Source organism: Anas platyrhynchos, chromosome 13 (genome assembly GCF_047663525.1).
Source record: "Anas platyrhynchos isolate ZD024472 breed Pekin duck chromosome 13, IASCAAS_PekinDuck_T2T, whole genome shotgun sequence".
NCBI lineage: Eukaryota > Metazoa > Chordata > Aves > Anseriformes > Anatidae > Anas > Anas platyrhynchos.
The window spans coordinates 4,241,390-4,257,332 of record NC_092599.1 but is presented as its reverse complement, the minus strand read 5'-3'; the positions used below and the strand labels follow the sequence as shown (position 1 = coordinate 4,257,332).

Sequence of the window (15,943 nt, the reverse complement as noted above, 5' to 3'; positions counted from 1 at the left end):
TATCCGGAATAAAACCGCCACCACAAAGGCATTGCCACCGCACGTGCCTTCGAGTGGAGGTGGTAATGGATTGGTACCTCACAGATTTCTGTCGCTAGTGTGAAAGGAACCTACGTCTGCTACTCAAAACCACACCGATTTTAAAGGAAATTTCAAATCCGTTGCCTCCACAAAGAGAAATCACTCTTGCTAAGCAAATAGTTCACAACACGACAAGCTGGCACAAAGTTGCCAAGAAGTGGCCCTCTATCCTCACACCCAGAAGTTATGCATTTGATGTCAAATAAAGCCACAGCCTCTGTGCCTGAAATTACTGCAGGGCACCCTGGGGCCACTGAACGAAGATGAAAAGCCAAAGAGGTGTTTTGTTTGTTTGTTTTTTTTAAAAAAAGGTTCATTTCACCTCTTCAGACTAGTGTTTTAGCAGGATAATGCATGGAAGGTAAACTGTAAAGCAACACTAACAGGCCAGGAGAAGAAGTTACAGCCTGAACAGCTTCAGAACGCAACCCAAGAGGTACTGGGTGCCAGCAGGAGTTGCACGCGCTGCTGGCTCGCCAGCGGGGCAGCTCATCGCTATGTCTGCTCCCCCAGCAGCATGCCCAGGGTGTCCTGGTGTGGACAAGCCTAACGTCCTCACCAGGCGACACGCTGCTCAGAGATCACCCCCGGGACAGGGCTGGAATTCAAACAGAACAGCGATGCCGGCAGCACGGACAGGACAGGTGGGAGGGAGCGGACGATGAGCGAGCCACACACCGCTGGGCGCTGCAAAGCCCACAGCAAACAGCTCCAGTTTTAAAGTTACCCCAGTCATCGACGCAGGACTGGAAAACTGAGAAAAAAGTCATTAAACCTAAGGATGCCGAACTTCTGGGGGGCTGGCTATGCACGACATAGCAGTGCTGATGTTACCGAAACGCGTGAATCCGTGGCGTGCTGGCACCAGACTAGTGCTAAACACTTACGCTCCAGCTGGACACCAACCTGCAAGCTGTCAAGCTGAGTTACCCTAGTAGAAATACACGTTATCTGGAACAATCTCCTGATTTCAAATCCCAAGGTATTAAAAAAAAAAAAAAGTAATCAAAACTGTGTCCAGTACACTTATAGCCATTGCTTAGGGAAGAAATGGGGAAGGAACAAATTGAGAGAATGGGTCCCATCTAGGTTCAAACCTTCAGGAACGCTTTTCACCTAAGACCAGTTCCATTTCAGTTTCAGCACTTTCACAGAAGGGGACTGTCCCAGATCTTTAACTGTTCAATATTTTTTTTTCACTTCACAGTGTTTCAAGCACCAGCGTTTCCATGTATTGGTTTCAAATAACCCTTTATATATATTTATTTATATATATATTTATATATAATTTATATCAAAACTGATAGTACACAGTATAACTGGAAGAAGAACTGAACTTAAAAAGGATATGTTGAGAGAGGATGGAGTTTGTGAATGCAATAAATAAAGCCCCCTTCCCTCCCCACCCACTCCCTATCCCAAAACAAAAAGTTGTAATGTTCATGGAAAATTGTGCACAGCAGATATTATAAAAAAGTAGATTCAGGAGCACATCCAATTATAAATGATTGTTAGGAAAATCATATAAAACAATGGAATACATAAAAGTGTCAAGAGTAATCGTTAGGGTGAGAAATTCCTTGGTGGCCAGATGCCCACGGCAAGCAGAAATTATCCTGGTTGCATCAGTAAGAGGTCGATGTCCAAGAAAGTGTGTGTTCAAGCACAAAAGAGGCTCTCCAGGATCTGAACAGCATGGGCAGGTGGAGTGTTTGAATTTCATACCCTGATTCATAGTTTCCACAACTCCATGTGCAATTTTCAGAAAGATTCATCATTGACTGCCGACATGTCCCCCTTTGGCGTGGAGGAACGGGACGAGCCCTTGTCTGTGCTCTCAGAGCCCGAGCTGCTCTGATTCTGTTGTTCTGATCCTGCACTGGAGGTCACTGTAGAAGACGACGTGGAAGAGGAGCGAGTCTTTTCTTTAAAGTCTGTGATAATTACTGTGACATTTCCCACTGTGACTGCCAGCTGCTGCGCAGTACTTCTGTCCACATTTTTCAGTCTGGGTCTAAAATAAAGGAGAAAACATTTATAAACAGGATAAAAATAAACGAGAAAGGAAGAGTTTGTTACAAAAAACAGCATTCAACAAACTTGGTGACTTCTCCACTCGCCTGCACAGACTGCAACAATCGGGAAGAGCATCTAGGTAGCAGTAAGTGCTGCTCAGCAGAGGACAAAGGTTTGACCTTCTGCTCCCAGCAGCAGCACAGCCTGTGAGGGCTGCAGCAGCACATTGGATCCCGAGGGGAGGACCTGTCTTGTAGAGCTCAGCAAAAGGTGCTGTGCTATAGACGGTTATCTTTAATCCAGCTCAGCCAGTAAGGAGGACACTAGAACAGAGCCAAGCAGATAGGAGCCAGGGAGACCTAGGGATCTCCTCCCCAAGGGGCAGATGAAAGAATTCTGTTATCTAAATTCCCCATCTCATCATGTGCCCTGATGTTATGAGACAAGGCTGTGACTCCGCAATACAAAACCACATGAAAGCATTTGAACACGGTTCTTTCATTCCCATATTGGAACTCTGCAGCTGCAAACAACACAGGCACTGGGACAACTTGGCTTCTCTTTCAGCTGCTTTGAGCTCATACAAATCAGATGCCCAATCAGGCTATGGATAAAATCGCTCAAAAACATTCCCTCTGGAAACAAGGCTTTTGAAAATAAAATCCAGAATGTGCAATGATATTTCTTGCAGCTAGCTCTTTTTGGTTAGGGGAAAAAAAAAAGAAAAACACAACAGAAGAGAACACACTGATATTTATAGCTCAGGATTATCTCAGTAATTTGCATGCTGTGCTATCATTCAATTAGTAATGTAGCTAATAAGGGACTAGACTCTAGGAAGCTGACATTCATGTGCATTTCAGGGGCTGGTCCAAAGCTCTGAAACAAGCTCTTGGACACTCCTCCAACTACCAACCAATTCCAAGTCAGCTTTAGCAACTGCTGCAATTTACAGCTTTTGCTCCTAATTAAGGGTCAGACTTAAGCGGTGGAATATTCCCAGTAGGGAAATTAAAAAGGAGAGTCTTTATACTTCAATGAAAAGTAGCTTGCTGAGAACTGCCTTATTTCAAGAGATGGAGGGATGGGTAGCGTACTTGGGGATCAAGCTCCAGCTTTTAAACCTATCTTCTCTTTGTCTACGGAATATTAGGCTAATGCAGCCTAAACAAAACCAGAGGAAATCAAGCTGACTCTGTGTTTGCCCCGTATACTCATTAGCTTGCAGCGTTAAGTTAACAAGAGGGAAGCCCTTAAGAAGCAGCTGTCCAAGTGGTATTCCAGAACTGGACAGAATAGGAGAAATTATTAAGGATGGATGCACAGCTTCAGAAATAAACAACAGTATTTCTGCAAACTTCCTTAGCAAAACAGAATTTACTGTACCAAAAACAGTGTTTTTGTGTCTAACCTAGGAGGCTGTTTCAACATATCACATGCACAAGAGGAGCAGCATTTCTAATACACAGAAAATACAATTAAAATGCAACCATGTAATAACAAGTACGGATAAAACTTCCTACTTGAATCTGCCCCTCGGGTCAGAGACTGCTCTTTCCAAAGCAGTACCGGTGCTTACTGAATTGCAGCAGCGAGACATACGCCCACGTGTATGCGCTGTACGGATGCACTTGTGAGAGCTGGCAAACTTAACACATAACCACAGACTAGATGAAATGATGTCACCGTGTTTGTGGGTAACAAGAAAAGCCGGCCAGCTCAGCAACTTTTGGGGTTTCCATCAGCTTTCGGCTAGTGTCTCAGCAGATCAGCGCTGCCCCCAGAGCACCGGCAGCGGAGGCAGCAGTAAACATTCCCGGAAGCGTAGTACACGTACGTATTTTCCTCCTTAAACTCTGAGTTCCTCTAGGAAACCCGGTTCTTCCTGTAACTTGACTAGGTCATTTGTTTTCTCTTGTACTCTGAAACAGCCAAAGAAATGCCGGCCCAGATACCGGAACAGACCTTACTGCCTCCACCTTTCTGCAGGGCTGAACGTGCATTCCTGCTATTGCTTGTCAGAAGCCATCGCTGATTTAGACACGCTGATGCTTCACATCCTCTTTTACAGCTGAAAAGTTTTATGGCTAAGCTAGAAATGTGTTTCAAAACAATCAAAGAGCACAGGAAGATGCAGAAGGTATTTTTTTTTTCAGAAACAGGCATGGTAACCAAGAAGTTCAAACAGCAGCCCTTAGAATACAAGTTACCCAAAAAAGCTAGGAAACCTGGGCACAAAAAATAATTGAATAGATAACTTGGAACTCTGTAAAAAAAAAAAAAAAAAATCCTGTTCTTTTAAAAGATTCTTGAGAGCACTCTTGAGGGCAGTGAGCTTCACGAAAAGTTCCACTAAACTAAGCACTTAAAAAGACAGTTTAATAACTGAAGGAAATGATGTATCCCTTAAAAATACTCCAGCTAGTCTTGATACTATTATTAAGGACTAATTAGGAATGACAAAAATCTTGCCGCAAAAGATGGACTAGATGATTCTGCACTAGACAAAGTGACTCCTTTAAGGAGTAAAAACAATTATTTGATGCAATCTATCAATTTAATGTTATCTCATTAGTCAAGTGCATCAAGTCCCCTGCATCCTAAGCCTCAAAGTAAGTACTGTTTTGAAAAAAACAAGACAGAAATATCACTGCAATGAAGCTGTATTTCTATAATCAAATCAGGAATGGACAGTTAAATCTTTGGGGATTGAGGAAGAGTTGGCAGTAGTCACCACAAACAGCTCGGTCTTCCAGTTTAAGCACAGCAAATCTCACAATGCCTTCGCTACATTCCAGTGAATTACTCTGTAAAGGGCAGTCGCTATTACTAAATGTTTTCATGTTATTATTTAAAATCTTCCAAGACAGTTTTCTGCAGTCGTGCCTTGCCCATCTTTATGCTAACACAGCAGTGGAAGCCATGTTTTGCATATACTTTATGACTGGTTGCAACTAACAAAAATTATGCTTCTGTTCACTTAGCTTCCCTATAAAACATTATGCGATTACAGAATGGATGCAATTCTTGCGTGTCCCACACTGGGAAAGTACCCAGTTGAATTCTGCTTCTTGCAGTTCTGTAAGTTCAAAAACGTAAGGACTGTACTTTGACTCTAAATTTTTGAATTATGAAAAAAGCACAAGACACCACCCTAAAGAAAACAAGCATGGAGCATCAGTGTAGACTGAACAGCTCTCCACAAACAGCTGCTCATTTGAAATAGATAAATACAAAGCCAACCATTCATGCCTTTTGTTGATAGCAAGATTCCAACAAATCTGCTCATGCAGTCTTAACTCCAATATACTCAGAGGATTATCCTGACAATTACAATTATTTAGCTACAGGTAAGGAATTTTTTTTAAAAGCAACCTTTGTTACTGCTACCAAATGACAGTATGAATTTGATAAAGACCACTATGATTGCTGGTGAATTCTGCCCAGTGTATTTTACAGCCAAGAGGCATTACTGCCCGGTTGACACATGATTATTTAAGCAGAAAAACGGGAACCGAGTGGCTAATAGAATGAGTATTTCAAATGCCTGAATCTGTCCTCACCAGAAGGGTGGCTGAATGCTTACTGCATGCCTACAAGGCTCGTAGCCACTGGTGGCATCGTCATACTGTCAGACTGTACTCTGCCAGTCCACCAAAAAAAAGCAGTGTCTGCTATTTATACAATTCTCAAATATTAAGAGCTTAATTTTTCTATAAAGTTACCTTGAAGTGTGATTTGAGTCACTCGTCTTTGTTGTAGTATTCCCAGATTGTATACTATTCGCTTCGCTAGGAGGATCTTTCACAATATCCGACTTTGGTCTGTAAAATTGGAGGGAGGAGGGGAGATCATGATGTTAGTTAAATTAACTTTTAACTTAATTAATCAATGCACGGTACTGAAGTCACACCACATGCAATAGAGCATCATTGAAACTTACTTAGTCTTCTTGTTAGTGTTCTTCTTTGTAACACTTGGACTAATTTCCTTCTCTTTGTCAGGCTTTTCTTTGTCTTGTTTTTCCACCTTTTCCTTCTTCTCCTTCTTAGGTGGTGGTGGGGTTGCATATTGCTGGGCAACTTGTTGTGCCACCAACTGAGAGTTTATCCTAGGTTTTCTACAATGACAATAAAGAGATCTGTAGTCAGAATTCATACAGCAAAGACCACTTCACAAAAAGCATCTATTTCAGCAACTGGGGAAGAATACTTCACTACTGACATACCACATGGATGCACTTATTTAATGTTGAGTACTACTGTTGCTACCAAACAAGACGTAAGTTTTCAAATTAAAACATTGGTTTCCTTAGTATTTTCCAACTTAATTTCTCAAATGAGTTTCGAAGTTTGCTGACGCAGCGAACAGCACATGTAACAAAGAACAAGAGAAGGTAACTGAGATGACTTTGTTCCAAACACTGGGACTGAAATTCACTGGAAAGAACACAGAAAACAAACAGGCATTCAGTACTCCATCGGCAGAGAGGCTGTGCCAGCCTCCGACACACTGTCCTCATACAATTGTCTGAAGTCCCTGAATGGTGCTCAGTGCTACGCACGCTGTATGTTCAGACTGGAAAAGCAGCAGCAGAGAGTCAGGCACTTGAAGAGCACACCAAGATTCCCAACAGGCCGATTAACACAGCAAGGGGCAGGAGAACATGCCAGCATGGCTTTTTGCTGCCAGAGCACGGGGCAGGCCAAGGTAAGGCAAGGGAAGCGACTGACTTGTGCTGGGACCCCCAGCAGCAGGCTCCAGTTTGAGGGAGCTAATGGAGTTCAAGGGCAGTGCACGGCCCAAGTAATGCCTAAGACTAAAACTCAGAGGTTGGAGTCAAAGAGAAAAGGGAAAGAGGTAAGCAAAGCTGTCTTTCAAAGGGCATTTCAAATTATGATTAATACAGAAAAATGCCTTAGCATGCAAGGGGAACCTGGTGCTCAGGCAGTCTCTCAGATTTATGCCTTCGTCTCTTCTGCATTCCTCATCCAGACTTTCAGCTCCTCTCGGCTTAACAACTTGAAATCTCACCCTCGTGGCCCGGCACATCACAAAGCAGTTTATTCTCCGAACACTCTGATTGCTGGTGATGGATGGACCTGCCAGAGGGATCTAACGCCCCCTGCACCATCCACACAGCTTAGGAGGGGAAGAAGGCCGGGTTATCAGCTCCATCCGTCCTCAATTATGAGCCGCACGCTAATTGCGGCAGTTGTCCGTACCTGCCCACAGCTGTTATGCGGGGTACAAACACAACTCGGGTTTCCTGCATAGGTCAGACGTTAACACCTTGTGAATGAGAGCCCTTAAGGGGCAGCACACAACCACCAGGAATGTCGGGGAACCACGGGGCCTGATGCCAGCCCTGGTGGTGCCACCAGCGGGAGCGCCAAGGCCGCAGCCGCCACCACCACCAGGCCTCGCTGAGGCGCCCGCGCGGCCTGAGCTTGGCCACGCCGCAGTGCCTGCCATGACTGCTGCTGAAACACGCACCCCGAAGCGCTGAACCCTGTTAGTCTGATCATCACCTACTTCATTAGTGCTGCACTGCTGATTACCCGGCTCTCCAAAATGTCATCCTTTGGCCCTGCTCAGTGTTAGCGAGCATGAAACCCGCGGCAGCTCCACACGCCCTGAGCGCTTGGTGGCTGCTGCCCCTGGGGACAAGGAGCTCCGGTAAACCTGCTCCAGCAAGAAGCACCAGTACCCTCCAGAACCACCTCCCGTGCTTTAACTACACATTCAGAGCCCTTCTTAAGGAGCTATGCAGTGTTTTTGTGTTTAAACAAACATACAAAACACGAATTGCTCAAATGTAGCACCTGCATTTAGAGAGAAACGCAGACAGTGGGACTCTATAGTCCTACCTTCCTGTCACAGAAAAATCCCAATTCCGAATACACCTCTCTTGATGTTTTTCTGTACAAAGGTATGAAGAGGCTCGTAACTGAAGCCATATATACCTAGATATTTGATTTCACTACCACAGGTTATCATCAAGTCCACAGGTTGGAATCAGGCCACTAATCTATCTCAGCAACACTGGCGTTTGGATTTTTCACCCAATACAGAAACTATAATACATTTTATGCAACAATCCACATGTATTTCCAAGTGATGAAACAAAGAAGATTTGGACTACAGCCTTAGATAACTATGATCCTGAGAAGATCCTGAAAAGCTCTGCAGATCAGATCAAGCAGTCACCTGTTCCACCAAATATTTTACAGAACAGTGAAGGTATTTAGCATCCTTGCATTTAAAACCCTGGTATACAGCAAATTCTGTCTGGGTGACTGTGAATAAACATGTAAGAGTAAGCGTTTGGGTTATACAGAAGAGATTTTCAGATTGATGCGAGCACAATAAAAGCTGCAGCAGCTTGGCTAAAGCAACCTGTTGACCTGCTGCTCTTCCAGGAATGGCAGAGCTGTGAAACCTTTCCTTGCCAGCAGCAAATACTATAAAAAAAAAAAAAAAAAAAAAAAAAAAGGATGTTCACACACTGTTTCCTGATCTTCATTTCCCATATCTTAAAAAATAAAGTAAAAAAAGTGTCAAGAAACCTTCAAAGGAAGGGCAGATACTATCTCCCTACGTGATTAACCTCACTGCTTGAAGCTGCCTCCTCTGCCCAGACTTACAGTTATTTGCTGTTTACACAGCCAGTTAAATCAGAAACTCGAGCTGTTCATGGGAAATCCCAATTCAAGAATCTGAGAGCACCTTCAAAGTCTTTCTGCTGTGCCTGGTTGTGATGTTATTTCCAAACCTTATTTCTAACCTTAACGGCTACCAACATGCATTTGGCGTTGAAGGAGCGCTGCACGGCTTGAATAAAGATGTGAATTTTAAAATGGAAACTTATCAACTAGAAGAAAACTACAATAATCACACCGTATTTCCCCAGGGAAGGTTACGTATTAAAAAAGAAAAAGCTTCCTGCAGAGCCGCCTCCCTCCATGACCTCCCACTCCTTATCTGTGGGTCTGACAGCACACTCCATTTATTAAGTTTTATCATTTTCTGGCCAGCCACTGACACAACTAGCACAACTTCTCCAAAAAACGCATTTGCATACTCCTCCTTACGCTCTCCCCTGCTCGCTGCTACGAGCAGACGTGAAAGCGAAAGCCCCGCGGGCGGGAGGTGCGTGCCCAAGTAGAGGGGGCCCGGCGGCGCTGGGGGTGTCTTCTGCACCCAGCCAAAAAGCTGCCAGTGAACATGCTTCAGGATCCAAGGAACAGGTTTTTTTGTTGGTTTTGTTTGGTTTAAATAATGCAACTGCCCGAGTGGCTTTCCAATTCATTTGGCCCCATTTCACTCACGCTAGCAGCAAGCTCAGGAAGGCTCAAGAACAGGTCCGCTAAGCAACTGGCATAAGAATAATAATAATAATTGGAGTCATAAAATCCTCAGAGGCAGGCCCACACTCCTGCTACAGCCAGCACACACTGGTTACAAGCCCTTTACGAAAAAGCCAAGCAAAGCAAGTCCAACAGCACATTTCACCACCGCGAGCTATAACCATAGTAACCACAATCGAGCGAAATATCTGCGATATCCAAGCCTTGCTCCAAGTCTCCCTGCCCACCAAAACCACACGGCGAGGGCTGGCACCGATGTCACCTCGGCTCCCCAGCACAGGTCACGGCTCCCCAGGCACAACCAGGTGGCACTGGTGGCACTGGGCAGGCTGGTGGCAGCCAGGTGGCACTCACCACCTCACTGCCACCCCTTGCCTGAGGCTGTGAGCTCTCCTCCAGCTTGAGCTGCCTTCCAGAAACAGGAACGGGTATGAATTCAATCAGGGTTTGCAGCGGATACTCGCCGTCTTCCCTTTCAGAGTATGAGCAATAAAAAATAAAAATGAAAAAACACAGTGGAGAAACAAGCCTTGTTCCCACGTGGGCTACAATGACTTAGCATCCTTTGGCTTATACCACAGAATTTGAAGTCATAAAACCAGAAGGATCCCTTTTTACTGCCTTTTTCCTCTTTTTTTTTTTTTTTTTTTTTTTTTTTTGAGCAGTACAATGTGGCTGAGTCTCTCTGCCCCTAATTTTGTTCCCATCTGGCACTTTTTTTTTTTTTGGCACTCTCCAAAGAGAATGCTTCAACTCAAATAACTTATATTAAAATAATAATGGTGTATCATTAGAGCAGAATAACCTGAACAGAAACTCGAAGCCCCTTCCAAATCTTTTGTAAGACTGAAGAGCCTCAGAAACGCGCATTAACCATTTTTACCCCAAATCTGCCTGGCAGCTTACTCTCTAACATTAAAACAATTCATGTAAGCCACAAACACGTTTAGGTGACAGAAATCAAACCCCAGCTCAGGCTCTTCTAAGCCTTCCAACTGGCACTCACACTTCGGGAACATAGCGGAGGGCTTGTTAGTGTTAGGTTAGAGGTTGGACTCGATGATCTTGAGGTCTCTTCCAACCTTACCTAGCCAATTCTGTGATCACACCGTGCCATTCAGTAGGTCTGACACAAAGCACAGCCAGCAAACCTCAGCTTCCCAAAGCAGCGATGTGAAGAGATGCCATTCTTGGTGCTGCTTTTGGTGCACAAATCCCCACCAAGCGCTGAGCCCCGGTGCTCTGTTCCGTCTTGCAAACACGAAGAGCAGGACAATAAGCGTTCTCCCAATTATTGCTCCACACACACACACACCCCAGGGTTTAATCAAGAGCCCAGCCAGAACCAAGGATTTACCAGATTGGCTCAAACCAACAGTTCTTCAGCACAAGCATCTGAAAGAGCTAAGTTTCCTTCTACCTGACATTAAGTAAAGGGAAAATTGTCCAAGCAAAGCCTAATTAAAGTGACAGCCTGGGTAGACTCGGCTGTCACGATCCAGCCCTGATGTGACAAACAAATGAACATTACCCATTTCTTCAGCATCACGTGAAAAAGGTTGTCTTCTCCCACTCCCAAACTAAGAGCAATTAAACTAAATTAAACCGTGCTTTCAAAAGGTGTGTTCAGCCAAATTGTTTCACATTAGTTGAAGTGTTGCACAGCAATTTGCATCACAGGAGCAGGTATTTGCAAAACCCTCCTGATCCTTGCAGCAAGGAAATACTGATACATGTGAAAGCTGAAACATTTTTCTATTTAGAGCGTGATTTCGGCACTTAGGTCCTTACAAAATCTTAATCAACAGACCTGCCCAGAAGTGTTGTGCCTGCACCTACCTCTCACTGGGACAGTCCCAGTAAGTGGCACTGGCAAGGCTGGCTCATGGCAAGCAGAGTAAGCACCAGCCCTTGCGTGAAGGGCTCACTGCATCTGCTGCTGTGTTCTCAAAATTAAAAATGGTATTTTTAAGGTTCTGCAAATATCTCCCAGTGCATTTTCTTCCACATCTCAAAGCGTGCCTTTACAAACCTGCTTTGGGACTAAGTGCAGAACACCCACGGTCAGCAATTCTGCTGCTTTACGTGCAACCAGCTGCACACCTTCAACCTATTAATGCTTACGTGGACCTGAACTTACAGAAGGATAAAGGAGGATAAGTTACACTTTTTTTTTTTCCTCTATGTAACCCTAATTTCTATATCTGTTTGAGATTTCTTGGATCCTGCTTGAGCATATGCAAGCCACTCATCTCCTGGAAGCATCGGAAATCGCAGCTTGCCCCATACCCACAGCAACACCCGCAGACCTTGCGGGACTCCACCAATCCCCAGAAATGTGGATCTAATTAAAATTGCTCTTACTTTCCTGCAACTGTGTTATCAGAAGAATGAAAGTAGCATCAAGTGGGATTTCAGAGTCAAAAGCCTCATGTAACACGAAGTACTGAGGATTTGGATAATTTCATGCTGTTCCAGCTTTGATGCAAGTGGTGATACAGCAGACCTCTGAGAGGCTCTCTGTTTCTTTGAGGAAATCTGTTTCATATGCAGTACAGTGTAAAGTTGAAGTACATGATTATTTTAATAATCCTAGTAACACATGAATATGTCTTTGCTCAAAGGAAAACCAAGACTAGAAGTATTTATGTGAGTATTTATGAAACCATTAGTGCCAGAACAACAGTACAATAAGCCTACTTCTGAGAAATACTGTACAGGGAGGTTAGAAACGAACCCATGAATACGTTAACCGGAAAAATAAATCACCTCCTTAAAAGAATTTTACATCCGGAAGACCCCAAACTTTAGAGAGATTAAGCCATAAGCAGGACGGTGAGCACTCGTTCTTGTATGCATATTTTCCAGCTCATTTGTGATGACCACGCTGTCCTTTCTAGCAACAAGAAAACAGATGAATGGACAAGCTGTCCTGAGTGCCCAACTGCAGAGCACTACGGAAGCTATACGCATTTATCTGAAGTTCTCTGTGTAATACAAGACCGCAAGACAGCCAGCATTAGAAGGACAAACAGCAAGAAATATGGGGTTGAGCAATATTTTGTCGAAAGAACAGGATTTTCCTTTAGCACTGATGTACTAATCTTGCACTTTATTTAAAATAGATGTTCCATCATAAAGAAGTTAACCTAAGGAACACCTCTGTAGGGTTGGAACACCTCTGTAGGGTTGCAGGTTTAGTTTTTCACAGCATCACAAGCAAGACAATTATCTTTCAGCTGAAAGAACAGGATTTGCTGCTGACCTTATACAGAAGGACACACCAAAGTGTTCCTAAAACTGTTAGTGTTAAGTCTGAACATTTTAGAAAAATGCTGAAGAAAACAATGAATTCATAAAACCCCAAACAATTGCTCGCCACAGCATTCACTACGTGCAGTTAAAAACGCACGGCCACCTCCAGAGAGCCTCTAACAAACCATTCAGTGACTCTTTGACCATCCCACCTGCTGTCACCCGTGTCCTCTTAGGAGATGAGAATAGGCAAGGCAGAGATAAAGGAGCCTCAGTTTCCTGATAACGCGCCCGAGCTCTGACAACAAACCTTCAGCGTGGCAGATTCCCGAAGGAGCAGCATTTTGAGTGCTCCGGTTGTCTACCAGAAGTTGCTAGACTTCAGGACATTTCTCAAAGTTTGAACGCCTCCTGCAGTAGTTTGGATTTAAAACTTCAAGAAGTTTGAAATTATGAGCAGTACTTAATTACTCCGCGGTCTCACAAAGCTGCTAGCTCCCCTGCCTCTTACTGGGAAAGGCTGCTTTTTTTTTCCAATTCCCCACCTCCCTTTTTTAATTAATAATAAAAAGTTATTAAATAAAATGCAAGTATTGCTGAAGAAAGCATTTGCAGGGAGCAGCCAGCTGCAGCCCCGCTAGCACTCTGTGCTATTGAGGCTCTTTCAGTGATGCCTGTAGAAAGAATACCCGATTCTTGCATGTTACCATATGTCTCAACACTGTTAATTCCTAATTTTTTGGGCGTATGTACAAATCCTAGCATTATTCCATAGAATCCCATTGCAAAGTAGACTAAAACGAGGGCCAGAAGGTGGTTTTGGAAGCGGTTTGACCAGAGCTTTGCCGTGGTAAAGCCACGAGTGGTCACAAATTCCTCAGAGCTCACTGTAGCGCAGGACAAAGCAGAAAGCTGAAAATACCATTTCATGTAATCGGTTGCACAGGCACTACCACAAATCCAAATGTGGAAACAGAGCAGCAGCATTAACCTTGCACTAAAATTAAATAAAATGAGCCTAGCACGGTGCTCACAAGAGCTCAGAGCCCTCCCGAAGCTGCTGGGTCGGTGCGGGATGGGAGCGTGCGGCTGCACCAGATGTGTTTGTGCAGTGGATTTTCTTCAGTAGAAGCCCCCCAGAGCAGCCTGGCATTGTCTGAAGACCAAGGCTTTTCATTCGGCCACTTCTGGAGCACTCATCACCAACCCTGCAATGCCCCCAGGAATAACCAGCTGCGAGGTTACAGCCGGAGAGCAGGCAGATGGGGTATTTCTTGGAGTAGTCTTCACCGGGTAAGCACCACTCTCTGCATTATTGTGAGCGTACAGGACTGGCACAAAGCTGCCTTCTTTAAAGGGAAAGTGATAAATCACAGAAGAGACTCTGGTTACAATGCACTGAGCCAGGGAGCAATCATAAACTTGGATCTTCACCCAGCCTCACGGGTTCTGCTTGCCAGCACTACTGCCCTGCACCCTTTTACTTCTCTACTGCACACCCCTACGAAAAAAATTCAAAACTATGACTAAGAGTGCATGGTGTGCATGTTTGGGACTGCAGGATTTTGACTAGGATAATGCTGGTGACAGAGAACCAAGGAACAGTAACACCTGTAATGAAACACCAAGGCTGTGCTGGGTCCTTTCCACAGGACACACTCTAGGTACCAAACACCAAAAAAAATATAAACTTCAAAGGTTTCTGATATACCTCTTGTAGAGCACTTCTACTGAACCCACTGCACCCACCTCCATGTACACTCTGGCTCCTGAGACAGGACAGATCTGGTATTCTCAAAGAATACAAGTGACAGGCAGGAAATTAAAGTCCTTCATGTAACATTTCACATAAGCCATGGCAAAAAGCCTCAGTTTCCTCTGAAGTCTCCCATACTTAGAACAAGCGACAGAGCTCACAGCACTGAGCACGTGGGAGCAGCAAGCACAAGCTCCTCCTGCAGTCCCAAGAGCAGCAAGTCAGCCTTACAAGGTCTTCTGCAAAACTGCACTTCTGAGAGCAAAATTCCTTCCTTGCAGCTAGGAAACTACAAACCGCCACGTGCCAGGAGGAAGAGTGGAGCACAAGTTGTTCCTTAGGCTTGTTTGATACCAGATTGTGGAGGAAAAGTAGCCACGTTCATTTCTTGAAGTTCCTTCCCATGGGAACATCTTTTCAGGATGGGGCAGGGGAATGACAAGCTCCTTCATTTCTGACAAAATACAGGACGTTTCCCTAAACACCAAGATCAGAATGCGCTCCTAGACTACTGAGAAATGAAGTGAGGTTTGGCAAAAACACCCGATTTTACCTTTTAAGCACAGTCTTTGTCTTAATGGAGACCTGCTCAAACACATCTATTCCTCCCATAAAGATTTTAAGGATCTCTAATTAAATCAAGGTGCAGAAGAAGGAATCGTGCTTCACTAGCAAACATTGTAAAGCTACTGCTGATTCGTGTCCACATACGAAACCTCAGACAACAACAGACAACCAGAGCTACAGCTTCTCAGGTGCTTTCTTCTACTAGGATTAGTTTTTTTTAATGGCAGATTTTAAAATATGAATTTAGGAAAAAAGAGCACAATCTTTCCTGCAAGATTTGCAATATGTAATCAATTAAAATAGCATCAATTCCCAACTGCACCACCACCCAAAGCTCCAGCTGAACAAGCGTAACTTCACAATTCTCACTCCGCTTGAACATTTGCTTACCAACACTAGCTGTTAGCTCCATGGCAAAGCATTCAAAAAAAAATCATTGTCTCTATTCATTTATTGTATTTGTAGGGAAGACGTTTGACAGCAGCAGAAAAACCATGCTAATACAAAATCCACAGCTGAGTTTGTATGAAGTTGGATGCAGCTGTAAAGCTCTGACCAAAGCTGAACTCAAAAAGATGGCCTTGAGACTACTGACTAGTGTTTCTTACGCGTTTTCTTTGCTCACCAACACACTTAGTGCAAGCACTGCACAAGCTTTATTTAGAGACACTGCTTGCAGCCCCCCTCACCAGGCTGTTTGCTGATGCACTGAGCTTCAGGTACTTGTTAATCCACCACCGAAAACCCCAGCCAGTATCAGGTTGTAGACCAAAACAGCACAATTTGTTGTTGCTGAGTTGCTTCTGGCATGTTCATCTGCAGACACACTTCATTGCAAAATGGCAATACCAAACTATCGATTGTAAACCTACGATTTGCAAGGACTTACAAAATTGTT

General features: G+C 44.1%; 1 protein-coding gene across 2 annotated transcripts in view; it reads right to left on the bottom strand.

The window, feature by feature from the left end:
- Positions 1–363: 363 nt before the first annotated feature.
- RYBP (RING1 and YY1 binding protein) overlaps positions 364–15,943 on the bottom strand; it is a 40,735-nt gene continuing 25,155 nt past the window's right edge. For both annotated transcript variants that reach the window (XM_027467593.3, XM_072044195.1), the window contains exons 3-5: positions 6,041–6,217; positions 5,823–5,921; positions 364–2,095 (exon numbers count right to left, since the gene is read on the bottom strand). In XM_027467593.3, the coding sequence (XP_027323394.1) occupies positions 1,843–2,095; positions 5,823–5,921; positions 6,041–6,217 (529 nt within the window). In that variant the 3' untranslated portion in view covers positions 364–1,842. The remainder of the gene's footprint in view (positions 2,096–5,822; positions 5,922–6,040; positions 6,218–15,943) is intronic.